Source organism: Sebastes umbrosus, chromosome 11 (genome assembly GCF_015220745.1).
Source record: "Sebastes umbrosus isolate fSebUmb1 chromosome 11, fSebUmb1.pri, whole genome shotgun sequence".
Classification (NCBI taxonomy): domain Eukaryota; kingdom Metazoa; phylum Chordata; class Actinopteri; order Perciformes; family Sebastidae; genus Sebastes; species Sebastes umbrosus.
This window is the reverse complement of record NC_051279.1, coordinates 19899721-19927423: the sequence shown is the minus strand read 5'-3', so window position 1 is coordinate 19927423 and position 27703 is coordinate 19899721. Positions and strand designations below refer to the sequence as shown.

General features: G+C 39.3%; 3 protein-coding genes across 9 annotated transcripts; 2 read left to right on the top strand and 1 right to left on the bottom strand.

Annotated features, from left to right (window-relative positions):
- The first annotated feature begins 1247 nt into the window (after positions 1–1247).
- On the top strand, positions 1248–8824 carry smg9 (SMG9 nonsense mediated mRNA decay factor). Its single transcript, XM_037785783.1, has 13 exons — positions 1248–1659; positions 1769–1843; positions 2916–3150; positions 3516–3613; positions 3710–3822; positions 4470–4581; positions 4791–4886; positions 5023–5108; positions 6422–6528; positions 6621–6728; positions 6931–7056; positions 7150–7294; positions 8236–8824. The coding sequence occupies exons 1-13, from the start codon at positions 1513–1515 to the stop codon at positions 8312–8314; spliced, it is 1527 nt and encodes a 508-aa protein (XP_037641711.1). The 5' UTR covers positions 1248–1512; the 3' UTR covers positions 8315–8824.
- Positions 8825–10570: 1746 nt separating this feature from the next.
- LOC119497597 (urokinase plasminogen activator surface receptor-like) lies at positions 10571–13720 on the top strand. Its single transcript, XM_037785832.1, has 5 exons — positions 10571–10727; positions 11132–11248; positions 11339–11485; positions 12215–12325; positions 13149–13720. Exons 1-5 carry the CDS (start codon positions 10682–10684, stop codon positions 13343–13345), a joined length of 618 nt encoding a protein of 205 aa, XP_037641760.1. The 5' UTR covers positions 10571–10681; the 3' UTR covers positions 13346–13720.
- Positions 13721–15619: 1899 nt separating this feature from the next.
- LOC119497543 (myelin-associated glycoprotein) lies at positions 15620–27642 on the bottom strand. 7 transcript variants are annotated; one of them, XM_037785741.1, is made up of 19 exons: positions 27526–27642; positions 24193–27489; positions 23706–24089; positions 23326–23613; positions 22946–23242; positions 21661–22038; positions 21273–21560; positions 20895–21188; positions 19767–19802; positions 19325–19666; positions 18931–19227; positions 18729–18825; positions 18560–18607; positions 18310–18336; positions 18186–18233; positions 18015–18053; positions 17852–17917; positions 17714–17747; positions 15620–16490 (listed from the first exon to the last, which is right to left on the bottom strand). In XM_037785741.1, exons 2-19 carry the CDS (start codon positions 24236–24238, stop codon positions 16464–16466), a joined length of 3036 nt encoding a protein of 1011 aa, XP_037641669.1. In that variant the 5' UTR covers positions 24239–27489; positions 27526–27642; the 3' UTR covers positions 15620–16463. The 7 variants fall into 7 exon arrangements, with proteins under 7 accessions (XP_037641669.1, XP_037641670.1, XP_037641671.1 ...); XM_037785742.1 differs by having other exon boundaries at positions 18186–18230; XM_037785743.1 differs by lacking the exon at positions 18015–18053.
- Positions 27643–27703: the final 61 nt, after the last annotated feature.

The window sequence follows — 27703 nt, the reverse complement described above, 5'->3', positions numbered from 1 at the left end:
TCTAGATTCGTTTGACTAAATCAGTTTCTCCTAAAAACTGAATAATTTCACTGTATATATGTTATCTGCTGTGTTCCCCAACAGACCTGACAATGAAATAAAATAAAATAAAATAAAATAAAATAAAATAAAATAAAATAAAACTAAATTAAATTAAATTAAATTAAATTAAATTAAATTAAAATTAATAATAATAATAATAATAATAATAATAATGAGGAAAACTCTAGATTCGTTTAACTAAATCAATTTCTCTTAAAAACTGAATAATTTCACAGTATATTTTATCTGCTGTATTCACCAATATACCTGACAATGAAATAAAATAAAATAAAAAAAATAAAATAAAATAAAATAAAATAAAATGAAATAATAAATAATAATAATAATAATGAGGAAAACTCTAGATTCGTTTAACTAAATCAATTTCTCTTAAAAACTGAATATTTCAAAGTATATTTTATCTGCTGTATTTCCCAATAGACCTGACAATAAAATAAAATAAAATAAAATAAAATAAAATAAAACTAAATTAAATTAAATTAAATTAAATTAAAATGAATAATAATAATAATAATAATAATAATAATAATAATAATAATGAGGAAAACTCTAGATTCGTTTAACTAAATCAATTTCTCTTAAAAACGGAATAATTTCACAGTATATTTTATCTGCTGTATTCACCAATATACCTGACAATTAAATAAAATAAAATAAAATAAAATAAAATAAAATAAAATAAAATAAAATAAAATAAACTAAAATAAAATAATAAATAATAATAATAATAATAATAATAATGATGAAAACTCTAGCTTCGTTTAACTAAATCAGTTTCTCTTAAAAACGGAATAATTTCACAGTATATGTTATCTGCTGTATTCCCCAATAGACCTGACAATGAAAAGTCCTGATGTTTTGCCTTCCTTAGTGACTGTAAATGGTGATTCTTCTGGATACTGTAATTCCTGCAGTGTATCAGTACGTGCTCTACTACTACTACTACTACTACTACTACTATTACTACTACTACTACTACTACTACTACTACTACTACTATTACTACCACCACCGTAGCCTCCACAGGTGGAACTTCACACATCATTATGATGTTTCCTGACGACTCCATTTACCAGACGAACGAGGTTTGTTTGATTGGCTCAAAATTAATTTCAGGCGGGCGGAGTTTCTTTCAAGTGTATTGATATGTGAGAACCTCGTTCTGTAACGGTCGACGCTGAGCTACGAAACAGGCGCACCACCGGCGGAAAAGCTTCAGTTGACGTTATTAGACCATAGAAGAAGCGCTTTGGATTGAATTTGAACGTGTTAATGTCTCTAAATGTCATCGACATTAATGCTTACATGACTGATAGCTGAGAGGATTTAGTAAAACAACATTATCTCCAGCTCACCTCTGCTTGGACCGGGTTGCTATCAGGTAACCAGGTTACTGTTGCCACCAGGTGTGGTGTTGTTGTTGTAGTGATTGAGGCGAGCAGCGACAACATGTCAGAGTCCGGCCACAGTCAGCCGGGGATGTACGGCCAGGGCCGCCGGAGGAGGCGCCGCCGCGGGGACAGAGAGCCTGGACCTCCGGGACAAAACCTGTCCGGTCCCAGCCGGGATCGAGACTATCAACCGAGGGAGCGAAGGGTACAGTAGCTTTAATACACACAGACACACCAAGTCCGCCTGGTTTTGACCTGCTGGGTTAACTTTGTTGTACTTCAGCATAGTGACTCACTTCAATGTGTCTGTTCAGGATGGGAGTGAGGATCCACCAGGCCCACTCATCCAGAAGACACCCATCATTCTGGCAAAACCCCCTGGGGAGAGGGTAAGCTCTTATTGTGATTCTCCTTATTGAACAACAACAATTCATTCATTCTCACTGTGCAATATCATTTTCCACTTGTGCAATTTTGTTAATAGTCTGTTTATTGTCAATACTGTATATACTGCTCCTATTTGTATACTTCCTTCTATTTAAATGGTTCATATTTTGTTACACTTTGTTTAGCTCTTTTTTTTTTTTTTACTGTGTTAGATGATGCATCTTGTTTTTTGCACTATCCCCTTTGCTGCTGTTCACTGCAAATTCCCCCACTGCAGGACTAATAAAGGAATATCTTATCTTATCTTATCTTATCTTATTTTATCTTATCTTATTGAACACAAACAATAATCATGACATCAGAACATTTTTATTTGTCTAGGTCAGGGGTCAGCAACCTTTACTATCAAAAGAGCCATTTTAGGCAAAAAAAAGAAGAAATAAAATCTGTCTGGGGCCACAAAACATTTGAGCATTGTGATGAAGGTAACACAGTTTATAGTCTAAGTATATAGTATATAAGTCTAATGCAGTGAGGGCCAAAGAGCAAATGTACTACGGAGTATTAGGGCCACATTGAGGGAAAAAAACATCTGAGATTTACAGAATAAAGTCGTAATATTACGAGAATAAAGTCATAACTTTACGAGAAAAAAAGTCTGAATATTACAAGAATAAAGTCATAACTTTACATGAAAAAATTCGTAACATGACGAGAGTAATGTCATAACTTTACTAGCAAAAAATTGTATTATTACGAGAATAAAGTCATAACTTTACGAGAAAAAAAGTCGATATATTATGAGAATAAAGTCATAACTTTACGTGCAAAAAGTCGTAATATTACGAGAATAGAGTCATAACTTCACGAGAAAAAAAGTCATAACTTTACGAGAAAAAAAGAAAATAACACGTAAAATGACTACTTTATAATATTATGACTTTATTCTCATAATATTACGACTTTTTTCTTGTAAACTTTCTCGATCTTTTCCGCTTTCTCGATCCTTTAAGCTCTTCTACCTCTCAGGTCATGCAATCTTTTGACTTGTGCCATTGTTGGATCCTTTTCAAGGCCAAGCCGTCACAGAATGCACCTGTCAGCGGAGCTCCGGTCCTGGAGAAGCCCATCATGCTAATGAAAGCCAGGGATGATGGAGGGAAGCCGGGGACCCCTCCAGATGCGTCAGCTCAGCCCTCTGGTCCCGGGCCCTCCAAGATAGAGAGGGAGGGTCAGCGACCCACCCAGCCTGTTTACCAGATCCAAAACAGAGGGATGGGTGCTTCTGCATCGAGCAGCGCTGTGGACCGTGAGTTATTCTAGATTTCACTAATATAAGTAATAGTAAATGTCAGTTATTGTGATGTTTATAAATACTCTACTTGGATGCACTCATCAAGGCCACATTATGTGTCGATCGAGGCAGAAGGCCACCCACCCACAGCCGGGTTCTGCCCAAGGTTTTTACCGTTAAAGGGGAGTTTTTTCTTGCCACTGTCGCATAAGAATGCATGCTCATGGGGGAACTCTTGTTGGGTCTAAACCTGCTCTGTAAGAAAAGCATCTTGAGATAACCTCTGTTATGTTTTGACGCTATATAAAAATAAATTGAATTGAATTATGTGTGCAGAGACAAGAAAAAGTAAATCTTAAATCTTTTTATGTTCCTTCCAGCCATAGTCGGCCAGTCTAAACTCCTCCCTCCGGAGAAGATGAAGCACAGCATTAAGCTTGTGGATGATCAGATGAATTGGTGCGACAGTGCCATGGAGGTGAGTTCATGTTTCATGAATTTAATCGATCGTGTTTTCAATATACTGCACTGTACGTACTCGACGGAAGTTGTGTTTTGTTGAATTGTGTTGCAGTATCTGAGGGACCAGACAGATATGCTGGTGGTGGGAGTCCTCGGCCTGCAGGGAAGTGGGAAATCTACGATCATGTCACTGTTATCTGCCAACACTCCTGAGGAAGATCAAAGGTAAGGTTGGACGTAACACCAACGATGAGCTCCAGCTTGTACACTGCTCTGTATACGCGTAGAAACCATGAAGAAAGTCCACAGTTAAAAAAGATGCTGATGAGGCTTTCCCATAATGACAAAAAATGTCATCTAATATGTAACGAGGAATTTGAAATAATAAAACAATGTGTTCCTGGTGAAGTTTAGTGTGTGAGGAGGTCAGTGTTGCAAAAGCAGCACATACTCACCCGATAAAAATTAGAATAGCACAAACAGATAACACAAATAAATAGTAAATATCTCTATACGTTTATTTTCCCATCACAATATTGTATTTTAAAGCTACTCTTAAATAGTGGTACTCTTTCTGAACACACAGGGGCGATATAGTAAACAAATCTGCTTCTGCAGAGTCCAGTGAAGTGTTTCAGCTAATCATATGTTATTTAGTTTAAAATCAACTCAGTGTATGACACTGTACAATGTCCACATACCAGATAACCATTTAATAATATACTGTTTGTTTAGAGAAAATTAGTACTAGCTAAAATGCTTATTCAGACCTTTACACCCTATCTATGCATTTGTTAATTGCAGTCATTTTTTTTCTTTTAGCTTAACCAGTGCAGTGACTTAATTGATTTAATGCATGTTTGTTTGTGCAGGGGTTATGTATTCAGAGCCCAGACTCAAGAAATCAAGGAAAGAGGAGGAAACCAGAGCACAGGCATTGATTTCTTCATCACACAGGAGAGAGTCATCTTCTTGGATACGCAGGTACAAACGAAGTATTTGTGGATACGGTGACAGTTTCTCTTTCTGTTTCTGTAGTATTTTCAATTTGCTGTCGGAGTGTAAGCAAGTCATGAACTGTGTAAATTGAAATGTCACCTTGGAATAGACAGTAGTTACAGTTAAACTATGGAAACACCGCATTTGGCCGAGGATTGACGAGTTGCGTGTGAATGCCTCGTTTGTTTCTTCAGCCGATGCTCAGCCCGTCTATTCTCGACCACCTCATCAACAATGATCGGAAGTTGCCTCCAGAGTACAACCTCCCTCACACATATGTTGAGATGCAGGTCAGTGGCTGGCAGCGGGTGAAAACACCAATTGTTAACACCAAAATGTACCTTTTTAGTCCTGTGATTCATTGTTTAGTGTCCGTTTTAATTCACACATGCCCACATTAGCACTCTCCGTGTAATCTGTCAACAGTCTCTTCAGATCGCCGCCTTCCTGTTTACAGTGTGCCATGTTGTCATTGTGGTTCAAGACTGGTTCACTGACTTAAACCTCTACAGGTAGGTACTTGTTTACCTACGATGGATCTGTATGTGTTACTGTTCACAGGTCAAAGTCCCCCCCCCCCCCCCCCCCCCCCTCCCCAAACTCCTCCTGCAGGAATGTCGAGCATTTCATCTCGTATCTTGAGAGGATATTTGTCCTCTGCTTTTTCATAAGCTCAATAATGTTTAACTTTCAGTTGGTCTTGTAGACAATGAATGCGGGAAAAGCCAGACCCGTTGAGAATGACTGGCTATGTACCTGTCTAACTTGTGCTGACACTTATTCATCTTGTCCAGTACAGAATAAACTCTAGCCTCATAGTAAGACATTTTCCCCTCTTTGTACTTTTTCCTGATATGACTTTCACACAACTGAAAATTGTGACTCTGTAGTCGAAAGCAAAGCTGTAATCAGCTTGGTGGTAGATGATGGTAGAAGGTAGATGCCACTGGCTTGGAAACTATAGAAATTAAATCAATGAGTTAAAGGGACTATTTGTAACTTTCAGAAATGCTTCTTAACAGCGACACCTGTGGCCGTGAAATCAACGAAAGTCAGCGTCGGGCTCGCGCTTGCTCGCTCTCAATATACCTGAACGAGCATCACTCAAAACAGTGAGGCGACACACGTCAGCTAAAACCACAATATCACTCTATATTTCAGCTGCTTGGCAGTAATGTTAGCTGACCAGACGAAGGTCTCTCCATGAACATGATTTAGATCTGATCCTAGTGTTGGCTTTTCCTGCCTAAGTGCAGGCTGATGCAGCGGCACTCTGCAGCGTGTCTCCCTGCTCTCTCCTCCCGCAGCCGGAGAGAGCAGAGGAGACACCGGCACCCGGTCGGTAACGAGAGGGTAACGTTACTAGCTAAGGAGCTCCGTCACTTCACAAGACACAGGAAACCTCTGTTGGTCTGGAGGAGCTGCAGCATTTTTTTTCTGCACAAACGTCCCCTGTACATTCACTAGATATTCTCAGAGCTAAACTAACTCTTCTGCAGTGTGGAGTGAGCGCGCGTTCACGTCTAGAGGTGGAGCGAGCTGAGAACGCGCGCGCTCTCTGAGCGAAGGCAGGCAGGCAGAGTTGGAGAGGCAGCGGCCACACGCGAACACGCATATGTGAGCGCGCATGTGTGACGACCCGCTACATTTATGCGCGTACAAAGTTACAAATAGTCCCTTTAAGTATGTCTTAAACAATATTCACATGCCGATATATATATATATATATTGAAATCTGGTTAATTACCCAGCATTTTGCAGCTACTGCCTCATGGAAGCAAATGTTAGCACCACACAGGAAGTTGAATGTTATATTTGTGGATAGGTTTCTTCAGACCGCTGAGATGCTGAAACCTTCCACTCCGTCTGCAAGCCACGACAGTACCGGCTCTTCAGGCAATGACGATGGAGCAGAGTACTATCCTCATATAGGTGACTTTTTGAATGCAGAAACACACAATCGCACACGGCAACCAGGTTCAATGCTATCAAAATCAGCTTCTTTAAATTCCTCCCTCCTCCAGTGTTCCTCCAGAATAAGGCGAGACAGGATGATTTCTGCCCAACGAATCTGAAGAACACGCACATGGTGGTGGACAAATTAATGGCCCACTCTCATCTCAAATACAAAGGTTCAAAACTACAAGAATATTCTCTTTCATACGTAAATACATTCTGTTCACACTGCTTGTTTTTAATTAATGTCTAAAACACAGGGGGTTGGGATAATCCCATGGTTATGATTTAGTATTTGGTTTAGAGATTTGATTAATAAAATAGTTGATTCATGATGCCACACCTGCACTCATCCCATAATAAATGGTTTGTTTTTAGGTACATTGTCCATGCTAGACTGCAATATCTTCCCTGGCTTGGGGCAGGACTATCTGGCAGCTGAAGTCAACATGTTCCTCCTTCCTATGCAGGAGAATGACGGGGAGGATAATCTGACTAAAGCAGGTCAAAGAGAATTTATCGTCACAAAAGACAAAACTCAACTCAACCCTCCTGTATATCGTGTAAAATGTGAATTCCTCTTTGCACGGTGTTTAGGGTCGGGAACGTACCCGCTCTTCTCTCTGCTGCCCGGGTACAGAGGACACCCTGCCTTCTCCACCATGGTTTCAAAGCTCCGCAGCCAAATACTGGCCATGCCCCGCTGTCAGCTGTCACACACCATCCTCACTGAGAAGAACTGGTAAACATCACATTCTTCTTTGCTCACTTTGCATTTATAATAACATTAACTTCATTGGTATACCACTAATCGAAACCAGAGCACTTTAAAGGACAAAGACAACATAATGCAACCAAACACACCAATAGAAATGTTATAACAGCAAGGGCGTCATTTGTACCATTTAAGGTTTATGGTTTTTGGCACCTTTATTTGACACTTGACAGCATATAGAGAGACAGGAAACATGGGGGGAGGGTGATAGAGGTGTGACATCCAATTAAGGTCGTCTGAGTTTATAAAGATGCAATGAGGTTAACTTTAAATTAAATTGAGATGCTAGAATTGAACATCAAAGTTAAGGCAGTAAAGGACAATGCTCTTTTTAGTTGTAAATATGACATTGTTTATTGTAAAGTAGGTTTCTGGTTTCTGCCAGTGAGACAGACCATGAATTTGTATAGGGTTTGTGCAGTAACAATGCAGAGATTTACAAAGTATTTCTGCTTTTGTGCCATTCTACCATTCTTTATAAAGCAATACAACCAATTTAATTGTAATTTTTTTTATTTGTTAATATAAATGTATATACTGTACATGCAAGAAAATAGCATTCAGTTTTGTTTTATTTATAGTTGTAGCCTTCATTGTGGTGAAATATAAAATATGTATTTCAAGCAAGAAGCTGGTCACAAATTCAAGTACAAGCATGTCGAAAGAAATAAGTTTGAATTTAAACTCAGTATTGAGGGAGTTTTCTAGGTCAATGTGTGGGCTGGTGGGAAAGACGCACACTGCATAAACCTCAGCATGTTGCCCTCACCCGCACATTTCCTGTCTGCTAGTGTACACATAAATCAAAAGCAAAATATATAATCTCACAAAAAAATACAACAAAACACATTGGTTGTATCAAGGTGAATACAATTGCTGGTCTGTGTAAATGTGTTGTGTTTTTACAGGTTCCACTACGCAGCTCGTATCTGGGATGGGGTGAAAAAGTCCTCGGCCCTCTCCGAGTACAGCCGCTTGCTCTGCTAACGCCTCGGTTGAACTGCTATTATACACAATAGCAGTTGCAAGCTGTTATGTCCGACATTCAGGTCACATAAAGAAAAATGTGGCTCTGAAAGTGGAGGCCGTCGTTTGCACCCTACAGGAGGGACAAGTGAAACCGGAAGTCCGGTCAGTGGTGAAGAGTCCGATATAAAGCAGGACACCTTCTGTAGACTTTGGTGGGAGTGAAAACCTGCGGACTCTTGGCGTCATTGTGTGTCCCTGCCGTGTTGAACAGGCACAGCTGCAGCCGGCACAGTTGTGGCGAGAAAGAGAGAGGAAGCCAGTTGTCTGCACATGTTTAAGCAAAATGTGAACATGCTTTATTTGCAAGCCGTTATTGTCTTTGTGATCTTGCAATCTGTGTACTGATGGTGCACACGTGAATATAGTTCCGGTATCTGTTTTGTTTTGTTTTTTTCTTTCAAACCTCGGTTAAAAGAGGAATTGTCAATTACTCAGAAATAAAAGGAGACTCTATTGAGAAATATTTAATATGGGGTTCTTTTTTAATGAACTCTTCTCTTAAACCTTTCACAGGACAGAGGGTCCTATTTTACACCCGGCGCAAAGCGGCACAACTGTCATTGCTGGTTTCAGACCGACGCAGTTGTCATTTTCACGCCTACGTTGTGCAACTTAATGAGGTGTGGTCGGGTGCGTTGTTGGCACATTGCTCTCTTGAAGCAGCAGAAAGCAATTGCACCATTGACAAACAAAAACCTGGTCTAAAGTGCGGCGCAGTTATTTATCTGCTATTTAAAGGGTGCATTATACAGATATTAAGATACGCCTACATACAGTGGTTGGTCTTCAATTCTACCTTAAAGATGTCAAATATATGTTAATTTGAGGTAGGTCAACATGGCAAACGCTCCATGGGCACTTTATGGGTAGCTGGATAAGACCTCTATCCGTCTGTTGGGCTTTTACAGGAATATTATGAATTTGCACAAAACTTTGTAGAAAGGTTCATGATGGAAACCTAATGCAACCTCTCTACTGCAACTAAATTAGTTATTCATTTGGCAGGTGTTGCTCAACAAGTGTTTCCCATCAGCGCCAACACTTAAGTTTCATTTCTTATTCTGTGCTGTTACAAAGAAAATCCAGATCTAACAGGTTTAAACCTGTTTGGGATTGTGGTGTTCTTTTAGGGTAAACGAAAGTGTGGCTTCAGTGTTTCATCAATGCAGAAAAGTAAAAACATCTCTGTATTTCTACTGCAGAGAGAGAGAGACAATGCTCAGAGATATTTATTCTATCATCATTCAGGAACATCTTGATGTTTAAAGGTCAATCAAATCCAACTGGAGGATGGTGGCAATAAAAGTAAATCTGACTGGCTCTTTTTCTGCTGCACTAACATAACACATTCATTTTAGTCTAGAAAAGTCTAAGTATACTTGGCTTATACTGACAAGTATTCAGAAAAGTCTAAGTATATTTCGCTTACTGTTTTGTTTACTTTTTGATAGAGTAGCCTGTTTAAGTATGTGAGAGACGGAAAACATATTCTTTTATATGAATTTACTTTAGTCTACATTTTTGCATTCTCCGTTCACTGTGGAGGCATGTAAGAAAAAATGTTTTTTTTTTTTTTTTTTATATCATCACAAAATTAGCAAAAGGAGCAAGTCTCTTTATGTAATGCATAAATCATTGGCTAAGTACTATAGGTTAATGAAAACCTATGTGTATACTTGCAGTAAAAACTATGCATTAAACTAGTAGTTTACAGAAAGTATATTTTAAAGTGTACTTTCATAAATTAAAAAATGGGCTAGAGGTATATAACTAGTAAACTAACAGTATACCTAAAAATTCACTTGTAGTTCACCTCATAATATAGTTGCAGTACAAAATACAACTTAGATGTAAACTAGTTGTGCACTCAAAGTTTACTATTCTTACACTTAAAGTACACTTAGGAGTATACTTTTATAAACAAAAAAATGGGCCAATTTAGTCCCAAGATGTATTGAAGTAGTACACTTATAAGTATACTACTAGTACATTGAAAGTAGTATACTTACTACATAAAGTATATTTGGGAAATATACTTGAACTTTGCTTAAGTTTACTTCATAAAATAAACTTGAATACTATTTTTTCGTAAGGGATAGCTATAAGTAACCTCACAGGAGGTAATGCACTACTGTTCAGAACTGATAGAAAGTTGCCGGTTTCATTTCTAGTGAATTTACAAGGCTTTTTTAAAGTTTCACTTTTTGTCACCATCAAAGCAGGAATGAAGGAGTGGTTTTATGATGAAGACCACTCCTTCTCAGGAGGACTACTTATAGTGATAAGGGATCAGGCTGAAACTCAGTCGTGTCCCACCATCACAAAATGCATCTCCTTATGCTGATCTTTGGGATCGTGCTTCTCCCTGAAGGTAAGTTTTAATTCTCTTATCTGTTTTTTTTTAACTGTTTCATCTGTAAGAAAAGAAGGGTCGTCATTTTCAATTAGATCATTTATTATTAATACACATGCTACATGTGACATGGGTCACTTAAGGTTGCATGCCAAATAACAGTTCTGTGTCCACATCCTACATGTTATTTTCCTGTTATACTCACCTGTTTGTGCACAGATCATTTTGCCTCTTTTCTATTCTGTTGTTGAAAAAACAGAAGTCAGATCTGCACTTGACATCCACCTTCATAACCCATTTTTTAGCTGTGCTCATAATTTTGATTAATTTACTTTTAAAGTGTTAAAATGATTTTGTCCACCCCTTGTAGAAAATATTTTTTTTTTACTTAATAAACTTATCTGAGTTTTGTGTTTTCTCAGCATACACCCTGAAATGCTACGAGTGTACACCGGGAATCTCCGGAACCTGCACAGACGTGGAAAAAGAATGCCCTGGTGGTCAACGGTGTAGTGCAATAAGAGTCACTGCATATACAGGTTTGGTAATTTGTGGTGCATCATTTTTTACGGTAAAACTGCTTTGTAGGCTACTGGCACAGTTTACAAAAGATTCCTCTTTTCCTGCAGGTGGTCCAAAACCTACTGATGTCAACATGAAAAGTTGTGCTTCGATCGATCAGTGTGGTGAAGGCTCAGTCAACTTTGGAGCCATCAAAACCATAATTAACAGCAAGTGTTGCGCCACCGAGCTCTGCAACATCCAACCTGCCCCTGGTAACGTACTGTTTGCTGTTTGTATTCTTTCCACTGAGAGCTGTTTTAGTTGCATGAGCTGTTAAAAATGTGAAAACTACTGTCCTTAAAAGTTAGTGTTGTTTGCATTTGTCATGTTTCACATGTCAAAATAATGACTTTTACTATAACAAAATCTGGTTTAACTGACTAAAACAATATTTTTTTTTAACATAGAGTATTTGTATGTTGTATATGTATGGTGGATTGATGATGCCAGTCCATGTATCAGAATCTGAGACAATATGCTTGGAGCAGAATTTGTTAGAGAGACAAGACTCAAATTCCAAGACGAGCCAATATGAGGAAAAATTCTTTTCCCTCCGTCACCATCCGCTATAGAGCAGCCCAAGGGCACGATACACCCAACTGCCACAGTGCAGCTGTGTGTGGGTGTGAGAGATATACAGAGTGAATTTTCAGGTTTAAATCAATCTTGTTTTATATACGGGCCAATCATGTTTTTATTTCAACATCTAATTTTCCTGTATTTCGAAATGATCATACGATCATTAGACAATGAACAAACTAATGGCATAAATCTTTGCATTTTGTTCATTTGAAAGCTGTTCATCAGCAGGGAAACGCCAACAAATGTCCATTAAAAAAAGCTTTGATAAAGGCACTGAAGAAGAAAAGTGCATTGCAGTAACCCATCAATCTCCCTCTACATCCCCAAACAATATGAACAATGTATGATCTATGTTACAGAGCTCAGCCGATCCAGTCCAAATGGTAAGAAGTGCTTCTACTGCGATGGAAAGACATGCGACGCAACTGTAAACTGTGAGGGGAAGGAGGACTACTGCCTCTCAGCAACAGGTATCTACAGCATAGACTGTATATAAAGATGGATGACTTGTCTCCACTTTTTCCCACTGTACAGAAGTGAAGCCAAAACAAAGAACGTATATTGATAGAAGTGAAAGCCAATTGGTTGTTCCATTGCAACATCAGTGTGCAGCAGCAGAGCTACGCTTCCACCACTGAACTGAAATGGCCTGTGTTGAACAATAAAAATATTATAAATATGCATCCTATTATAACTATTAACTATTCTTACTCTTTGGTCAAAATATGCCGGATATGGGAGATGCCATCTTGAGATTTTTACGTTATTTGGAGCCAGAGTCTGCGCAGTAGTGATTGTGCAGTGGAGCTGCGGTATCGAGGTCCCGCCCAAACTGACTACAAGCCGAGCACGGCCACAGCTTGCTAGCTAGAGGGAATCACAGTTGTCAATCATGACGTCTCACCCCCTTTTTAAAGCATCAAATAACTAATTAAAACCAAACTAATCAAAAAAACTAACACTTGAACATACATCAGCGTGATAAGAACGACCTTAAATGACAGAAACCATCTTTGGGAAAAACCTATTTGAGGTGTACTTTGACTTTTTAGTTGTGAGGAGGCGGGACTTATGACCTATACTGCAGCCAGCCACCAGGGGGCAATCAAGATGTTTTGGCTTCAGTTTCGGGGAGCTGTCATGTCGTCCATCTTTATATGCAGTCTATGGCCCACAGTATTGAACATATAACTCTGTTCCACATATTTCCTCTGCTCAGATGGATGTTTAGTGATACTTGTAGATGTATTAAAACGTAAGGCTCACACACTAACATTGTTTTCATTCTCTCAGTGACTGTAGGTGAGAAGGTGACCGTGAAGGGCTGTGCCTCCAAGCTGATTTGCTCAGAGCAATCTACAGAGATACCAGGAGTCGGTCGAGCAGAACTGAGCTGCTGTCAGGGGGATTACTGCAACAGCGCCAGCAGCACAAGTGCTGGCCTTCTGCTCCTGGTGGCACCTCTGATCTCTTTGGTCATGCTCTCTTAACTGGTGGAGACGGCGGCAGCATCACTGCTGCACACGGCACACAGCTTCTCATCTTTGCACGGCCTCATACTGCTCACACGCCTGTCCTTATCATTTCAAATGATGACAGTTTAGCAAGCAAAGCATAAAAAGTAATTTTGCAATTTGTGATTTATCCTTTGTCTCATACAGTTTCTAACTGGTTTATTTTTATTTTTTTACATGCTGCCTATGAAGCATAGCAACTGTCTTGCATATATACATAATGGTCAACAACAGCTCTTTCTGTGTTTTTTTAAGTAAAATCAGGTGAATGTGAAAAACATGTTGATGCAACTTTTTTCTTCTGAGTGCTTTTATTTTTTTTAATTATTGAATAAACACATTTCTTGAAATACTGCTGTGTATTCTGATTGTATTTCCGTGTTTCCTTTGAGAACGTGTTGGTCTGATTCAGGCCCACAGTCTGTATTTGCTGATTCCAGACTCTAAGGTTGGAGGCATCCCTGAAAGTTTACAGCTTTTAATGTGCCAGAGGTTGAACATTTCAGATCTGTGTCCTAAAACACATCAATATATAATAAAGGACCCTCAATGTGAGTCATAAACAACAAACAACAAATGCCCATTTGTGTAAGGAATAATATAATGAGCCATAGAGAATGTGAACACTTCATTACTTTATGAAAAAACATTTTTTTGTTTACCTTGCAAGTGTGTTTCTATAAGCTCACAACCTATAGTATACTGGCTTTACCTGTAGCTTTTGAAGTGCACACTTAGAGGATGCAGACACGTACGAATTAGCATCAAGACGAGGTGACTTTCACATTATTTAACCTGCTTGAGTTTTGGTTCCGCAAAGTAATCTGGATTAAACGGTAAAAACTTTTTGAGGTATGTTTGGAGTACTACATCTACCTAAACCCAGTCAGAAATTGAGTGACAATGTGATTTGTGCCTGCCAGGCAGTAAGAGCCACCAGACATTTGGTTTAGTTTTACAGTTACTTACAATTTTCTAACCTTCAAAAGAGTAATGCATCATTGTGTTGGTTTATTCATTTTAACCCAGGAACAATGTAAGGCTCAGAGATCAAAACATGATGATGGATGGGTTCAAAATATCATCTGGTATTATGGCACAGATACTGAGAAATGTCCACCTGTGATATGAACAAGTGATTTAACAGACTGAATCAAACATTTGTTTGTTTAGGGTCTGTATATTATATGACAAAATATTGCACACTGACATCCCAAAAACCAACACAAAATTGTGGATGGACTGATGGCTCATGCAGATTAATTTGATCACTTCAGACAAGGTCAGGAATTAGGCCTATTAGGGAGTGTTTACCATCACATAGTTTTGGTAAACTATTGCAGCCCCTCCTTAATAGTTATTAACTGCTGATGCATGTCCTTATGAGTCTAGATCACCCTCAGCTTTTTGGCCTGTCCCAGTCTCTAACTGTGTATTTGCTAGTTGTGTATAACTGGCAGGAAATGTGAAGAGAGCAGAGGGACATTTTGTGGGAAACAACTATGAACAGTGTACCCCCATCTAGTGGTCAAAGTTTTTATAACAGGCAGTTTTTACACTCCTGGAAGAGATTTTCAGACAATTTTGCAGCTTTGCATTTGGCCATTGAGCAGACAGCAGGAACAAAAGCAGAGTGCAGACATACCATGTGTGTGTGCAACAATCAAGTCTATTTTTTTTTTTACAATACCCACGTAGACACGAGGTTGCTGCCCAATAAAAAGACACTAAGTAAATATATTTATCTACATTTTGCAACCTAGGCGAGACAGTGTGCTGCTCTCTGTCGCTCACAGACTCTCCCTTCACAGTTGCCCAGCAGTTGGGAGGCCAGACACAGGAACCGTTTTGGATGAGGAGTGTTTTCGTAAAGTTTATTCATGAGCAAAATGTAACCCACTAGACAACTTCACTGCTAAACTTTCCCTCTGCTCCGATCGCCAACACCTGTCTGTCCTGAGTGCAGCCACCATGTCACTGAGAGACTGAGAGCTCCTCACTCTCTGCATGTGCCACACAAAATGATATCTCCGATTGTCCTTTATTCCCATGATGAGGAGATCAGCTCCAGGTGTGTGGCTTCCCACACCTGCTCCCAATACTGTCATATTGGAGTGGGTGGGGCCACCTGGCAGGATAGTAGATCAGCCAGTTACATCTTGTTAACAACTACCTCCCTCTCAAGTGTTTAGAAGACAATAAACAAGATCACTTTGGAGTTAAGTATGCACGACAAAAACTAATGAGTCAAAAGGAGAGAAAATCGTATTTATTATTATGCTTATTTGATAGCTGATATACATTCTTTAAAGGTGCACTGTGTAACCCCTGGCCACATGCTCCAAAGAAATATGGAGCAGCATTTCACCTCTTCCACAAAGTCCATACAATCTAAATTTACAGTCATCAGTTAAAAAAAAAGAAGCCACCTACTGACTAACAACAGGGCAAGAATACACAAAATTTGACAAAACTGCTGAAACTCTGAGAGCCGGTCAAAATAACACTGCTATCTTATAATCTTCACGTGTGACGTCGACCTAGTAGCCATCTGTGTGTTTACTGTGCCACTAACCGGGGGCCGTATGGTCCGTGTACGTTTTGATAGTTTGTATATTGGCTTGGGTCCGGGATGGCAGAGACAAGGGAACAACTCGTGTTTTTCGTTTCATCCTCATCATCGACACCACGGTGTTTTCCGGTCTCGGAGTTGTCCGTGTTTTCGTCTTACAACTTTAACCCTTCCACAGTGTGTTTTCAGCACATGAAAGTTAATTATAACCTTTAATAATATAAAAAACAAAGATGGCGACGGCCAAAAACGAAGATAGCGATGCAAACTCGAGGCTTCAAAACGGCAGTCCACAAACCAAATGGGTGATGTCACGGTGACTACATCCACTTCTTATATATAATCCATGACTCTGGCAATATTTTAAACATTGCACCTTTAACTAAAGCAAGTTTAAAAGCAACATCGACAACAATGACCAACATTACTTTTCCCCACATGCGAACATGTACTGTGTAGTTTGTATAATAACGACAATGTGGTCCTGGAAGCATGTGATGTTTCCGAGATGTCTCGAAGAACTCAGTAGTTACCGTACACATGGTAATCCTGTAACAAATTTGATGTAAATTGGAATGAATTACAATCTCATATACTTTTGTTTCTGGTGAGGCAAGTACTTGGGATGTTGCTATGGTGACTCCTGGGTGCTTTCTATTAAATTTTGCTTTTCAGTTGGAATCTGTTGATTGATCACTGATCATAGGGTGAATTGCTGCAATATTATTATTACTGCATTATTTCAATACTGTGGATTAGACAAACTACCCTCAGGGACTAAAAGTGCTAAGTAACAGGCAAACAGACTTGCTTTAGATTCGTGAAGAAGTTTTGCCTTTTATCCAAAGGGCGTTCTTGTCTGATTGATGGTTTTGGAAAGTAACAATTTGTCAGATGCAGGCCCCCTATTCCTACATCGGAAAGGTGACGGGGTTTCAGATGCTCAACCATTTGACAAGCACGTCAGTAGAATCATACAGTCCGTTCTCATTCCCAGGGTGTCAGATACCGACGCTTTGTCACAGCCGTTGGCGTTAGATACCGAAGCACAAGTCACCCTTTAGCACCGGCATGAGACGCACCGAGCTTTCCATTAACTACAATGTAAACCCGTCAATATTAAACGCTCAGGGAAAGTGCGACGTGAGTATGGCGTCGCTTTAAGAGCGAAATGACACACCCTGGGCGGGTGAAGGGGGAAGTTGATGGGTCCAACAAATGCAAGGCTTTCACCCAGGAGACCGCTGTTGGAAAATCAGCTGTTCATTCATCTTCTGTGTTCACCACGTTCAGTGTCATTTTCACTGTGTGAACATAGTAGTTTTAAGCCCGACCATGTTGGTTTTTCCTAAACCTAAAACTATAGTGGTTTTATTGAACCCAAGCACGTGTTTTTGTTTACTTCACAACAGGTGGTGTTTGACAAGGCGTCAGTAAATGACGAGCTGGGATGAGAACGCATTGAATCATGATGACACCTTCATTAAGAACTGAGGAAGCGTCTTGGATGAAAGGCAAAATGTCTTCAAGAATCTAAAGGTTGCCTAAGCACTTCTAGATATACCACGACCAGAGTAGCTGAGAATCTACACAGAAACCTGTGTAAAGCTGTGGTTGTTAACATCATCACTTTTTTCATAAAGGTTAGAGAAAGGTGAGATTGTTTAAAAACCTGTGATGGGATTCTTGGTTGGATGTAGTGGTCAGTTGGGAAACATGAATAGACAGAAATAAGAAGCAATGGCATTACTGCTCGCCATGGCACTACTAACCTCAGGCCTGACAGAGCGAGGAGGTCTCCGGTTACTAGATCAAACAGATGAAAGAAAGAAAGCAGATAATTAATGTACAACTAACTGAGACTCAGTGGTATGCCATTTAAAAGAGTTAAGAACAGCTGTAAAACTCACTCCTTTGGGGATGGGAAGCGTTGTTTGGAGATTTGACTGTCACAGGTTACAGTGGTGGTGTTGTTTCTATGGGAGGAGGAGGGAATCACACAATATCAGATTTTGGTCTGTGCTTACTATTAGGGCTGTGTGATGTAGTAGGGGAGCATTGATAGACACTTACAAATAGCCAGCACTGAGGTTTACAGTGTTGCCTTGGTTTCTGCAAGGGTAGGTAATACATATTTGTATTAATGGAGATTTTCAAATGGTATTTTTTCCAATTGATTGAAAACCTGCTGTTTCTAAATTAAACTGTTGGTGAGAATGGTAAAATGTAAAAAAAAACACCAACCTGGGTTCGCTCTCTCTTTTCCACCCAACACGGCCATCCTCTGCTCTACTGAAAAGGGTAGAAATGTATACATTAGGCACTTCATCTGGGGATTAAAAGTGAATGTTACGTTGGGTGTTCTTACTGGGAAAATCTGCTCCAAATGGACCTCCTGTAAGGAGAACACAGTGATATTACTTGTCAGTATTATAGGTCTACTGTACTTGTCCAGTTTGTAAAGCAAGCAGTCTGCTGACAAACGCACTTATAATCTAACCTTTCTTACTATTAACGTATACAGTAACCATTTGTTATAAATGGTAATTTCCTTGACACAAGTGTTCCTGATTGAACTCTATTCATCAGTGATGTCATCATTACACATTTAGGTTTACCTTTTCTCTGGTCGAGGTGGTGGTCTCAGCGAGTTGTCAGAGCGCTTCCTGTTGTTTTAAAACATTAAAGTAAATGTGACTTTTACATTGAACAAACAACTAATAGCATCAATAGCACTGTTATTACCCGTCTACGGTATTGTCACATTTTAAATTGACATGTATTTACCTTCTCCTATAGAAGACCACTCCAAACACTGCAGCTAGGATGATCACAATCAGGACTATAGCCGACACCGCAATGGCTACTGGCCGAGAACTGGATCCTGGTGATTTAGGAACATGTAAGGCTCATGCAAATGTATTAAGGTTAACACACAATGTATGATAGAATTACGAGACATAAAACAGATGAATGTTGTGGCTCTGACCCTTCACAGTCAGCTCGACTGTGCCGGCGCGCTGCTTGCCACGCCAGAAAATGGCAGTACAGGTTAGGCTTTTGACCCCGTCTCCTCCAGCAGCCATGAAAGTGATCGTGGAGGTCGTCTCCCAGATGCCCTGCGGCGTCCAGGTGTGCGCGACCTCGCTGGTGAGGTTGGGGACACTCCATGTGAACACCGGAGGATGTGATGGACAAGTGTGCGTAACAGAACACGAGACGGTAATCGTTGAGCCGGCATCGACTTCTGCTGGAACTGAGGTCATCACTGGTTTTTCTGGGGACGCTGAGCATGTGAAACACAAAGCACAGTACTTTTGTAGATTAGAAAGCAAACAGATGGCACATTTGAATAAAAGGAATAATTAGTGGTAATTCCAGACCTTTCATAACAATAAATACGCAGCTATTGTTGAATCTTTGTCTGTCATTATTTCCTTTCTCTGCATGGAAACAGAAGGGCCCATTGTCAAAGGGCTTAATGTCATCGATCTCTAATGAGCAGTTTCCCTCATTCAGATCTCCCAATATTCTGGTGCGGCCTTTGAAATGATCAACCACATAGCTTTGGGCATTGTGGTAGATGACATCCCCAGTTTTTTTGGACCAGATGCCACGCGTGACAGGCTCATCCTCCTGGTACGGGAAGCTGCAGGGAATCACCACACAGGAGCGGGTCAGGGCGCTGAATCTGAAAGGGACGTCAGCGGGCTGAACGTGGAGCGCTGTAGAGAGAGAAACAAGCCATGATGGGATGTCTATAGTAATCAATCCACTTGTGACACAACATGGCAATAGGATGAGAGAATTGAGAAGTCCACCCACTGTCATTTTCATATGGATCAACTGGTCTCTCATATTCTGGAAAAAACAACAACACAGCAAGCAATAATCAGTTAGATCTTCTTCAGTTGTTAGAGCAAAACTTTGACATTTTTGGGAAATATTCTTGTTTGCTTTCTGGCAGAGATTATGAGAAGATTGATACAACTCCCACATCTGTCCGTTAAATGTAAGGCAGTTTAGATTAGTTTTGCATAAAGACTGAAAACAGCTAGCGTGCTCTGTCAAATGGTAACAAAATCTGCCAAGCAGCACATCTAAAGCTCATAGATAACACATTATATTCTTTTTCATCCATATAATCAAAGTGAAAAAACTTGTTCTTGGCTCTGAGCAGTTGCCAGGCAACTAGTTGAGACTGCCGGCAATAAATAGTCCGGCACATTACCCCATGTAAAATAGTAAATTGTTGTTTTTGCTCTTCAGTTTTTGTACAGATTAAACAAACTAGACATAATATGTTAATCAGTAACCTGTAGAGGTGCCAGAAAGAGGATTTATGTTACCTTTGGAGTTCGGACAGAGCCAGGCTAACTTTTCCCCCTGTTTCCAGTCTTTGTGCTAAGCTAAGCTAACCGGCTGCTGGCTGTGGTTTCATATTTAAAGGTGCAGTGGGTAGGATTTGGCGACATTTAGTGGTGTGGTTGCAGAGTGCAACCAACTGAGTCCACTCACTCCTCCCTTTCCAAGATTGCTGTATGCGTAAGCCCCTGAGTGCAAAACCGTGGCAACGCAGTTTGCCTCACTCAGAGGCCATCCTTACCATAATAACACGACTTTAAGAGCAATGGAAGTCAGATGGCGGCCGGCGGTACCACGGTTTTGCACACTGCGGCTCATGTTACCGCAGCTTCACAAGCGTGTCGGAGAACGTGAGAACTATGTAGATACGAAGGGCTAATTTTAAGTTAACGAAAACACAATGATTCTTAATTTCAGGTGATTATACATTAATGAAAACATAGTTCGGAATATTATATTCCATTTCTGCTAATAGATCAACCGAAATGTTACACACTGGTCCTTTAACAGTATAAATAATAAGAATAGCTTCCAACATCTTGAACAATTCCTTTAAGTGACCACTGTGTACGACATGTAGGAACTCACTTTTTATATGAAGGGTTTCAGAGTCTGAAGTCTCCCCAGTACCAAACTGAGCAGTGCAGGTCAAAGATTTACCGTCATCCCCAAGAGAACCAATAAAGGTTAGATTTGACACTGTGTTATAGGTGTTGATGGAGATCTCTTTGGTTTTTAACGAACTCTGCATGTCTTCGTAGTTCCACGCGATGGTTGGTTTATTTTTCTTACACTTGTAGGAAACCGAACAAATGACACTCTTTGCCACACCCTCCGTCACCTCGCCTGGCCGCTCAGTCATTGTGATCTTGTCGTATGGACCTGAGCAGAAATGAGATAGTGAGGCTTGAATCTAAACAGGAGCATTTTCATTTTAATCAACACATCGTCTCACATTGTACTCACATTCAACATTCAGCTTGAGCTCACTTATAGCTTCCTGACCACCACGGTAGCGCACAGTACACTTCACACTCTTGTCCTCCTCTTTGACAGCCCAAGTTCGCTCCACTGTCCTTTCCCAAATCCCATCAGACACCAGAGTGTCTGTAATGACGTCTTTTCCAGGTACACCATTCAGGGTCAGGGTGGGGGGAGCAGAGGGACATGTATGGCGCACATTGCAGGACACTGTGCTCTCCTCTCCCACCCTGGGGATACCAATGATGCTCAACTGCGGTTCCTGTGCGCGGTCTATAAAATCAAAGCTAGATTAGACATTTGGAGAACTGCCTGTCTTGGAATTTGGATTGAGTTGACTAACATCGTGGAATGAATGCATCAAGATACTTGCCTGATACAATAAGTTGAGAGGTTTTATCATAAAATGCATGACCCAGGCTGTGGAAGGAGGTGATAGGGTTCTGGTCTACCCATGGGAAAAGTCTGTCCTGGTTGTGCGACATCTCCAGCCTCTCGATTTTAAGACTACAATTCCCCTCCCCCACAGATCCAATCAAAATGGTTATCCCGTTAAACTTGCTAATAACATTCTGTCTTTCGTCAAATACAGGTGGGTACCCGTTGCTCTGGAACAAGTACCATATAACTCGGAGGTCAGCGGGCTGGGTGATACTGTAGGTGAATGTGCAAGGAATGATGATGCATGAGCCTTTCATGCCAGTGATACTTCTGGGGGTGGTGAAGGACCAGCCCCGAGAGAGCATGTTTCCTGTAAAAAGAGGAAACGTTGAAGAAATGAAGAGAAGATTATTTCATTTGAATGACTTTCAGAAGCAAAAGGAAGATAAAGGATGCAGTATTTCACTTCGTGCAACAGAAGTATCGTTTTGTGCCAGTTTTTATTTTTTTATTTCCTTTGGTGGAAATGTTCTCTGGGATGTGAAGAAAGTTTAGAAATCTTTCAAACCATTTTGAGTTTTTGCTTATCATATTATATCTAGTCTTTGGGCACATGGGACTACTGTTTTTGCAATTTATTCCATTATATTAAAAAACAGTAGTTCCATGTGCGCAAATACTAAATATAGTATGATAAGAAAATGGCTGTATCTCAGAAACTACAAGGAGCACAATAACGTATTTGGTATCTATGAACTCATGACAAGTTGAAAATTAAAGATATGCACAAATATGCAGTGTGGACAAAATACTTAATATGGAAAACATTTGAGAAAAACAAAGCATTTTTTCATATTTTTCCTAAATCCTGACTTTGGCTATTAATGGTGTGATTTTTCATGTGATCTTAAAATGTCAGTTGTATTGTTAGATACTTGGCCAAAGTATGTCTGTACCAAATTTCAAGACTTTTGACCAATCATAACAAATGTTGTGGTATTTTCCTTTAAACTAAATACAGTTTTTGGCCACAAACAAGCCAGCACTGGGAAATGATGTTATGGTCATGTGACATTTGATCTTCTAAATATTATTATTATTTTTTTTAAGAAAGAGAGACATAAATAGACACTGCAGCACTAGCAGAGGGTTGGCAAAACATGAAGAGTAAATTACATTTCAGTTCTATTGCAGACTTTGTTGGCGATGCAGATGAGATGCAGTTCCGGCATATGAGTGCTATAAAGGCTGTTAAATGTATTATTATTTCTACTCACTCTTTACTCGTAGGGTGATGCTCTTTTCCGTCGTCTGTCCCCCAGTGAATCGTGCATGGCATGTCAGAGATCGTCCGTGGTCGTTAGCTGATGCTGTGAACGTCAGTTTGGAGACAGTCTTCCACTCAGCGGCTCCACTATTGCTGGTATCGGTGGAGGCCGGCATGCTACCATAGTTCCATGTGAGAGTTGGTATATGTTTGGGGCATGTGTATGAGGAAGTGCAGGTAACTTCGCTTGCCTGTCCCTCAAGAAATTCGTCTGATGTACGTCTGATAGTCAAGGGTGAATAGGTGCCTAAGATACAAATGGCAAATGTTAAAAATGTTTACGTCAGCGTGAAATAAAATTGGTTTAAATCTTACATATCCATCACGTACATTGTGCATTTAAGGTTTGAGAGGCCTTTGCAGTGAGACCGCCAGGGTGTCGGACAGAGCACTCCACAGTTTGGTGGTCTCTCTCAATGTTCAATGTGGTCGTCAAGGTAGTTTTGGATGTGCCATCAGACATGGAGCTCTGAGTTAGACTGTGGCTTTGCAGTGGGATGTTGAGACTCAGAGTGGGTGGATAAGTGGAACAGGTGTGGTAAACAGTGCATTGCACTGTCACGGGTTCTCCAACCGTCATGCTTCCAGAGATCATAATAGACGGTGTGTCTGCCCTGTCTTTACAAAGGAAATGTGGACAATTATTGATGGAAATGAATATACATCCATCTAAAAATGTATCTTTTTCTAAGCTCGCCATGATTACTTACCCACTACTTCAATTGTTACGGTTGTATCAAAGAATCGGTAGGTGTTTCTCCCAACATTCTCTGGATCTACCCAGGGGTAAATCTTCTGTCTGTGGTGTTCCTTCGTCACTGGCTTGATTTCAAGACTGCATATCTTCTCGTGTGTAGAAGTAAAAACCCGTGTCTTTCCAGAAAATATGGAAATGACATTTTTTGGGTGCCAATTGTCATAAACTACAGGATATCCTCGGTCAACATACTGGTACCAAACCACACGATTTGGTCTGTGAGGTGGATACCGATAGTAGTCAAAAGTGCAAGGGATGACAAGGCAGGAGCCCACCAATCCTTTGATATTGCTTGGTATCTTTACATGCCAAGCAATGGAGCCGCAGAAAATGGATCCTGCAAGAGCACCAATATGCAAAAGTAAAATAAAAAAAAAAAGTAAAGATTAGTTCAGTGTTTATATGTTTAACACAAATTGAAAAGAACCAAATTGCATTACCTAGAATACAGGAGCTCAGGAGAAAATGGCCAAATCCAGACATCATGTAAATGGTACCACACACCTACAAAATTAAAAATGAACATTATGCATTGAGAAATGGTATAGAATATAATTAATCTGATTCTTTTTCATATTAATTTCCCATAAAACAAATCTGATATATCCAATGTTAAAGGGGTACTCAAGCAGCAGAACCAAGATGATTTCCTGTCTTGTATGTTTCAAGCTCAAGAAAGCCAACTTTCAAGTCTACAGCGGGTTAATATCTGCAGATGTATTTGGGTGAAGTGTCACTTTAAAGGCCACACCCATATTTCCTGCCAACTTATTCAACCAGAGCAGGGGCCTGTTTCACAAAAGCAGAATAAAGATATCCAGGATAAGAGAGTAAGCGAGGGTTGACCAGTCATTTCATCCTGGCTTAATTTATTTCACGAAGGCCAAGCCAGGCTGAGGAGGAGCGACTAGGTTGAGCCAGGTGTAAGTAATTCAGATAGATGCACGTTCACTGCTTTCCTCAATAGACCACAAGGTCAATCGCAGATTTACTAATGCTGGAATGGAGTAAACGTGTTCAGCGTACTTTAAACCCAGTGAGAAACAGCTTTTAATGGAAGATTACGAGGAAGTTAAGCATATAATTTGTAGAAAAGGAGACACGGCCATCTGCTGCTGTTATAAAACAGTGAGATAAAAACGTAGCAGACAAAGCGGACCGACTCAATAAGTAAGTGGCCTAAAAATACCACTGCTGTTAACTGAAACTGTCATAGTTAAACCATTAAGGAGATACTGTCACTTCACCTTAAAAGTGAGCGGTGGAAGTTAACATATTATTTAGGAAATTTACTATGAAGATGAATTACAACCACTAATCCACAATGATAGAATACGGCGATACCATATACTGTATATATAACAATGATTTATACATTATGTTACATACTGTACATGCTTACAGTGTGCACTGAAATGATCACGTACTTCTCCTTCTAATTTCCTCAATGTCTGTCTTTTTATCTCCATGTCTCGGTCCAAGTCCTGCAGGTTTTTTTTGTGGTTTTAAACGTTGACTCTTTTTAAATAAATCCCTTTTTTCATTGATATTTGCACCTTTTCAAACTATATTTGCTTTTTTAAGTGTGTGCTATATGCCTACAGACATCTGACGGTTTGTCAATTATTTAAAACACATATTAAGTAGCACAGCAGGATTTATGCATGGTAAATGGTAAATGGACTTGCATTTATATAGCGCTTTTCTAGTCTTCCGACCACTCAAAGCACTGGTCTGCCCTATTACGACCATTATTTATACAGAAAGAAAGAAAGAAAGAAGGCTGGATGTAGCCTATGTCAATGGAAATACTTATTTAGTCCATAATGGATAAGAAGTCAGTGATGTGGTGCTCATGGAAAACATCATTTTTAACAGGATACTTTACAGCCTGAAAGCAGCCTGGCAACGTAGTGAGTGTTGTGTGTAGGAGATCCACACCATGCAGAGTTAAGAACTGATATGTGTTTTACAGAATTCACAAACTGTCAGATGTCTGTACAGCACACACTTAACAATACAAATGTAGGGGATTAAAAAGAGAAGGAAGTGATCATTTCAATGTACACTGTAAGTATACACAGCAGACCAGTGATCCAAGAAAAATAAAAGGTCAAAGCATCGTGGTATCCTCTCCCTGTTGTTTCATGAATATACAGTACACTATATATACACATGTATATATACACTATATAATATATAGTACACTATATAGTTACTGGTCCGGTGAACTTTAGCAGCCATTTCTAATCAATAATATATTCATCAAACCTCTAACAACAATATGAACAGCAGTCTTCATAAACACAATATAACCGTAATAATGACTATCACATGAATGATTATAAAAATAAAAATGAATGATGATCACAATGTTAAAATAATAGTACTTAACTGAATGATGGTATGTATTCAGTTAGTACTTATTTTTATTAGCCTGCATTAAAATACGGTATTTTAATGCAGGCTAATAAGAATAAGGCAAAATACATGCATAAGGTCAGGGACTAACTGTAAAAAACACAGTGGTTTCTGATCGGAGTGGCTGCTGACTGAACAGATAAAGCACTAGGATAAATAAAGCCTGGCTGTTAGTCTGATCTGGAGCAGGATAGCTGCACAGAATAATTCTCCACGTTAACTAATGTGCCACTGCGTTCGTGAAACCCAGTCAAGGCTAAACTGAGCCAGGATAACTGGAAAACCCTGGCTTAATTTGTTATCTTGGTTTTGTGAAACAGGCCTCAGGTTTTTGGAAAAGAAAAACAAACCCAACAAAAAAAGGGAGGAGAGTTACAGCTTGTTTGTACACAAACAGCCCAAATATCATATGATTTCATCTTTACTGATAAATAACACAATAACAGTGTTTGTCTGCTACATTGTGTGCATGTACTGGAAAAAAAACCATCACATTCAATCTTTTATATATTTATTTTTTTAATTAAACAAGGAAGCCTAATATATAATATACATACTGGCAAAACTAGGTAGCAATGACAAAAGAGTTGCAGACAAAGAATATAAAAATACATATAGATTACGTTAATGATATGGTTTGCCATAGATAGACTAAAAACTCAACCTAAATACTGTTTAAAACAAACCACATTATGTTGTTTCTAGAGCAAGAAAGCATTATTTCAGCATACTGAGATAATTCTTCGCTTCTAAAGCAGTTAACGTTTTGAATATTCTAAATTTAGGCCAGTCTGTGGTAATTTGTTGTATAAAAAAACAGAACAAGGTAGATGTTGTCTTCAAGAAAAACATTCTTGATTTCAGAAAACTCCTAGTAACAAGAAAATTATGATCTCAGCCTAAAGAGAAATTATTTTGTGTTGTCATATTTTGTATTTCCCCCACGACAGGAATCAGAATTTAAACGCGTTTCTAAATTGTTTCTAAATAAAGATATTTTAGCAACATGCAAATACTGTTTCCTGTACTTGAATAATGTCGAAACTTACTCAGATTTCTGCTAAAAATCTAACTCTGTGCTCAACAACATGTTGAGGAGGCAATAATGTCACAATATGATACGTACTTCAATATGTTTTGATAAATTAATTTTAAATTCACTTAATGGCAACCTAAGTTGTAAAATGCAGGAAAAAGGAAAGCTTCTTTTTTTTTACTATTTCTTAAAAATCTGAATGACTTACCTCCAGAGTTGAATGTTTATGATGAGTTTCACCACTTTTTAAAGTTCCTAAGAACTCATCATGATAAGAAACCTCCCACTTCCCTAAGAACTCATTATGATAAGAAACCTCCCACTAAAATGTAGGCAGAGGGTACTATTTGCAAACCACAAGGAGGGCTGCTTGCTGTGAAAGTCATTGCCCAAGTCTTGTGTAAAAACCCAATTATTCTAAAAACACTTACAATTAATTATATTAAAACATATTAATGACAAAATTAAAAAAACACTTACAATATACAATCAAA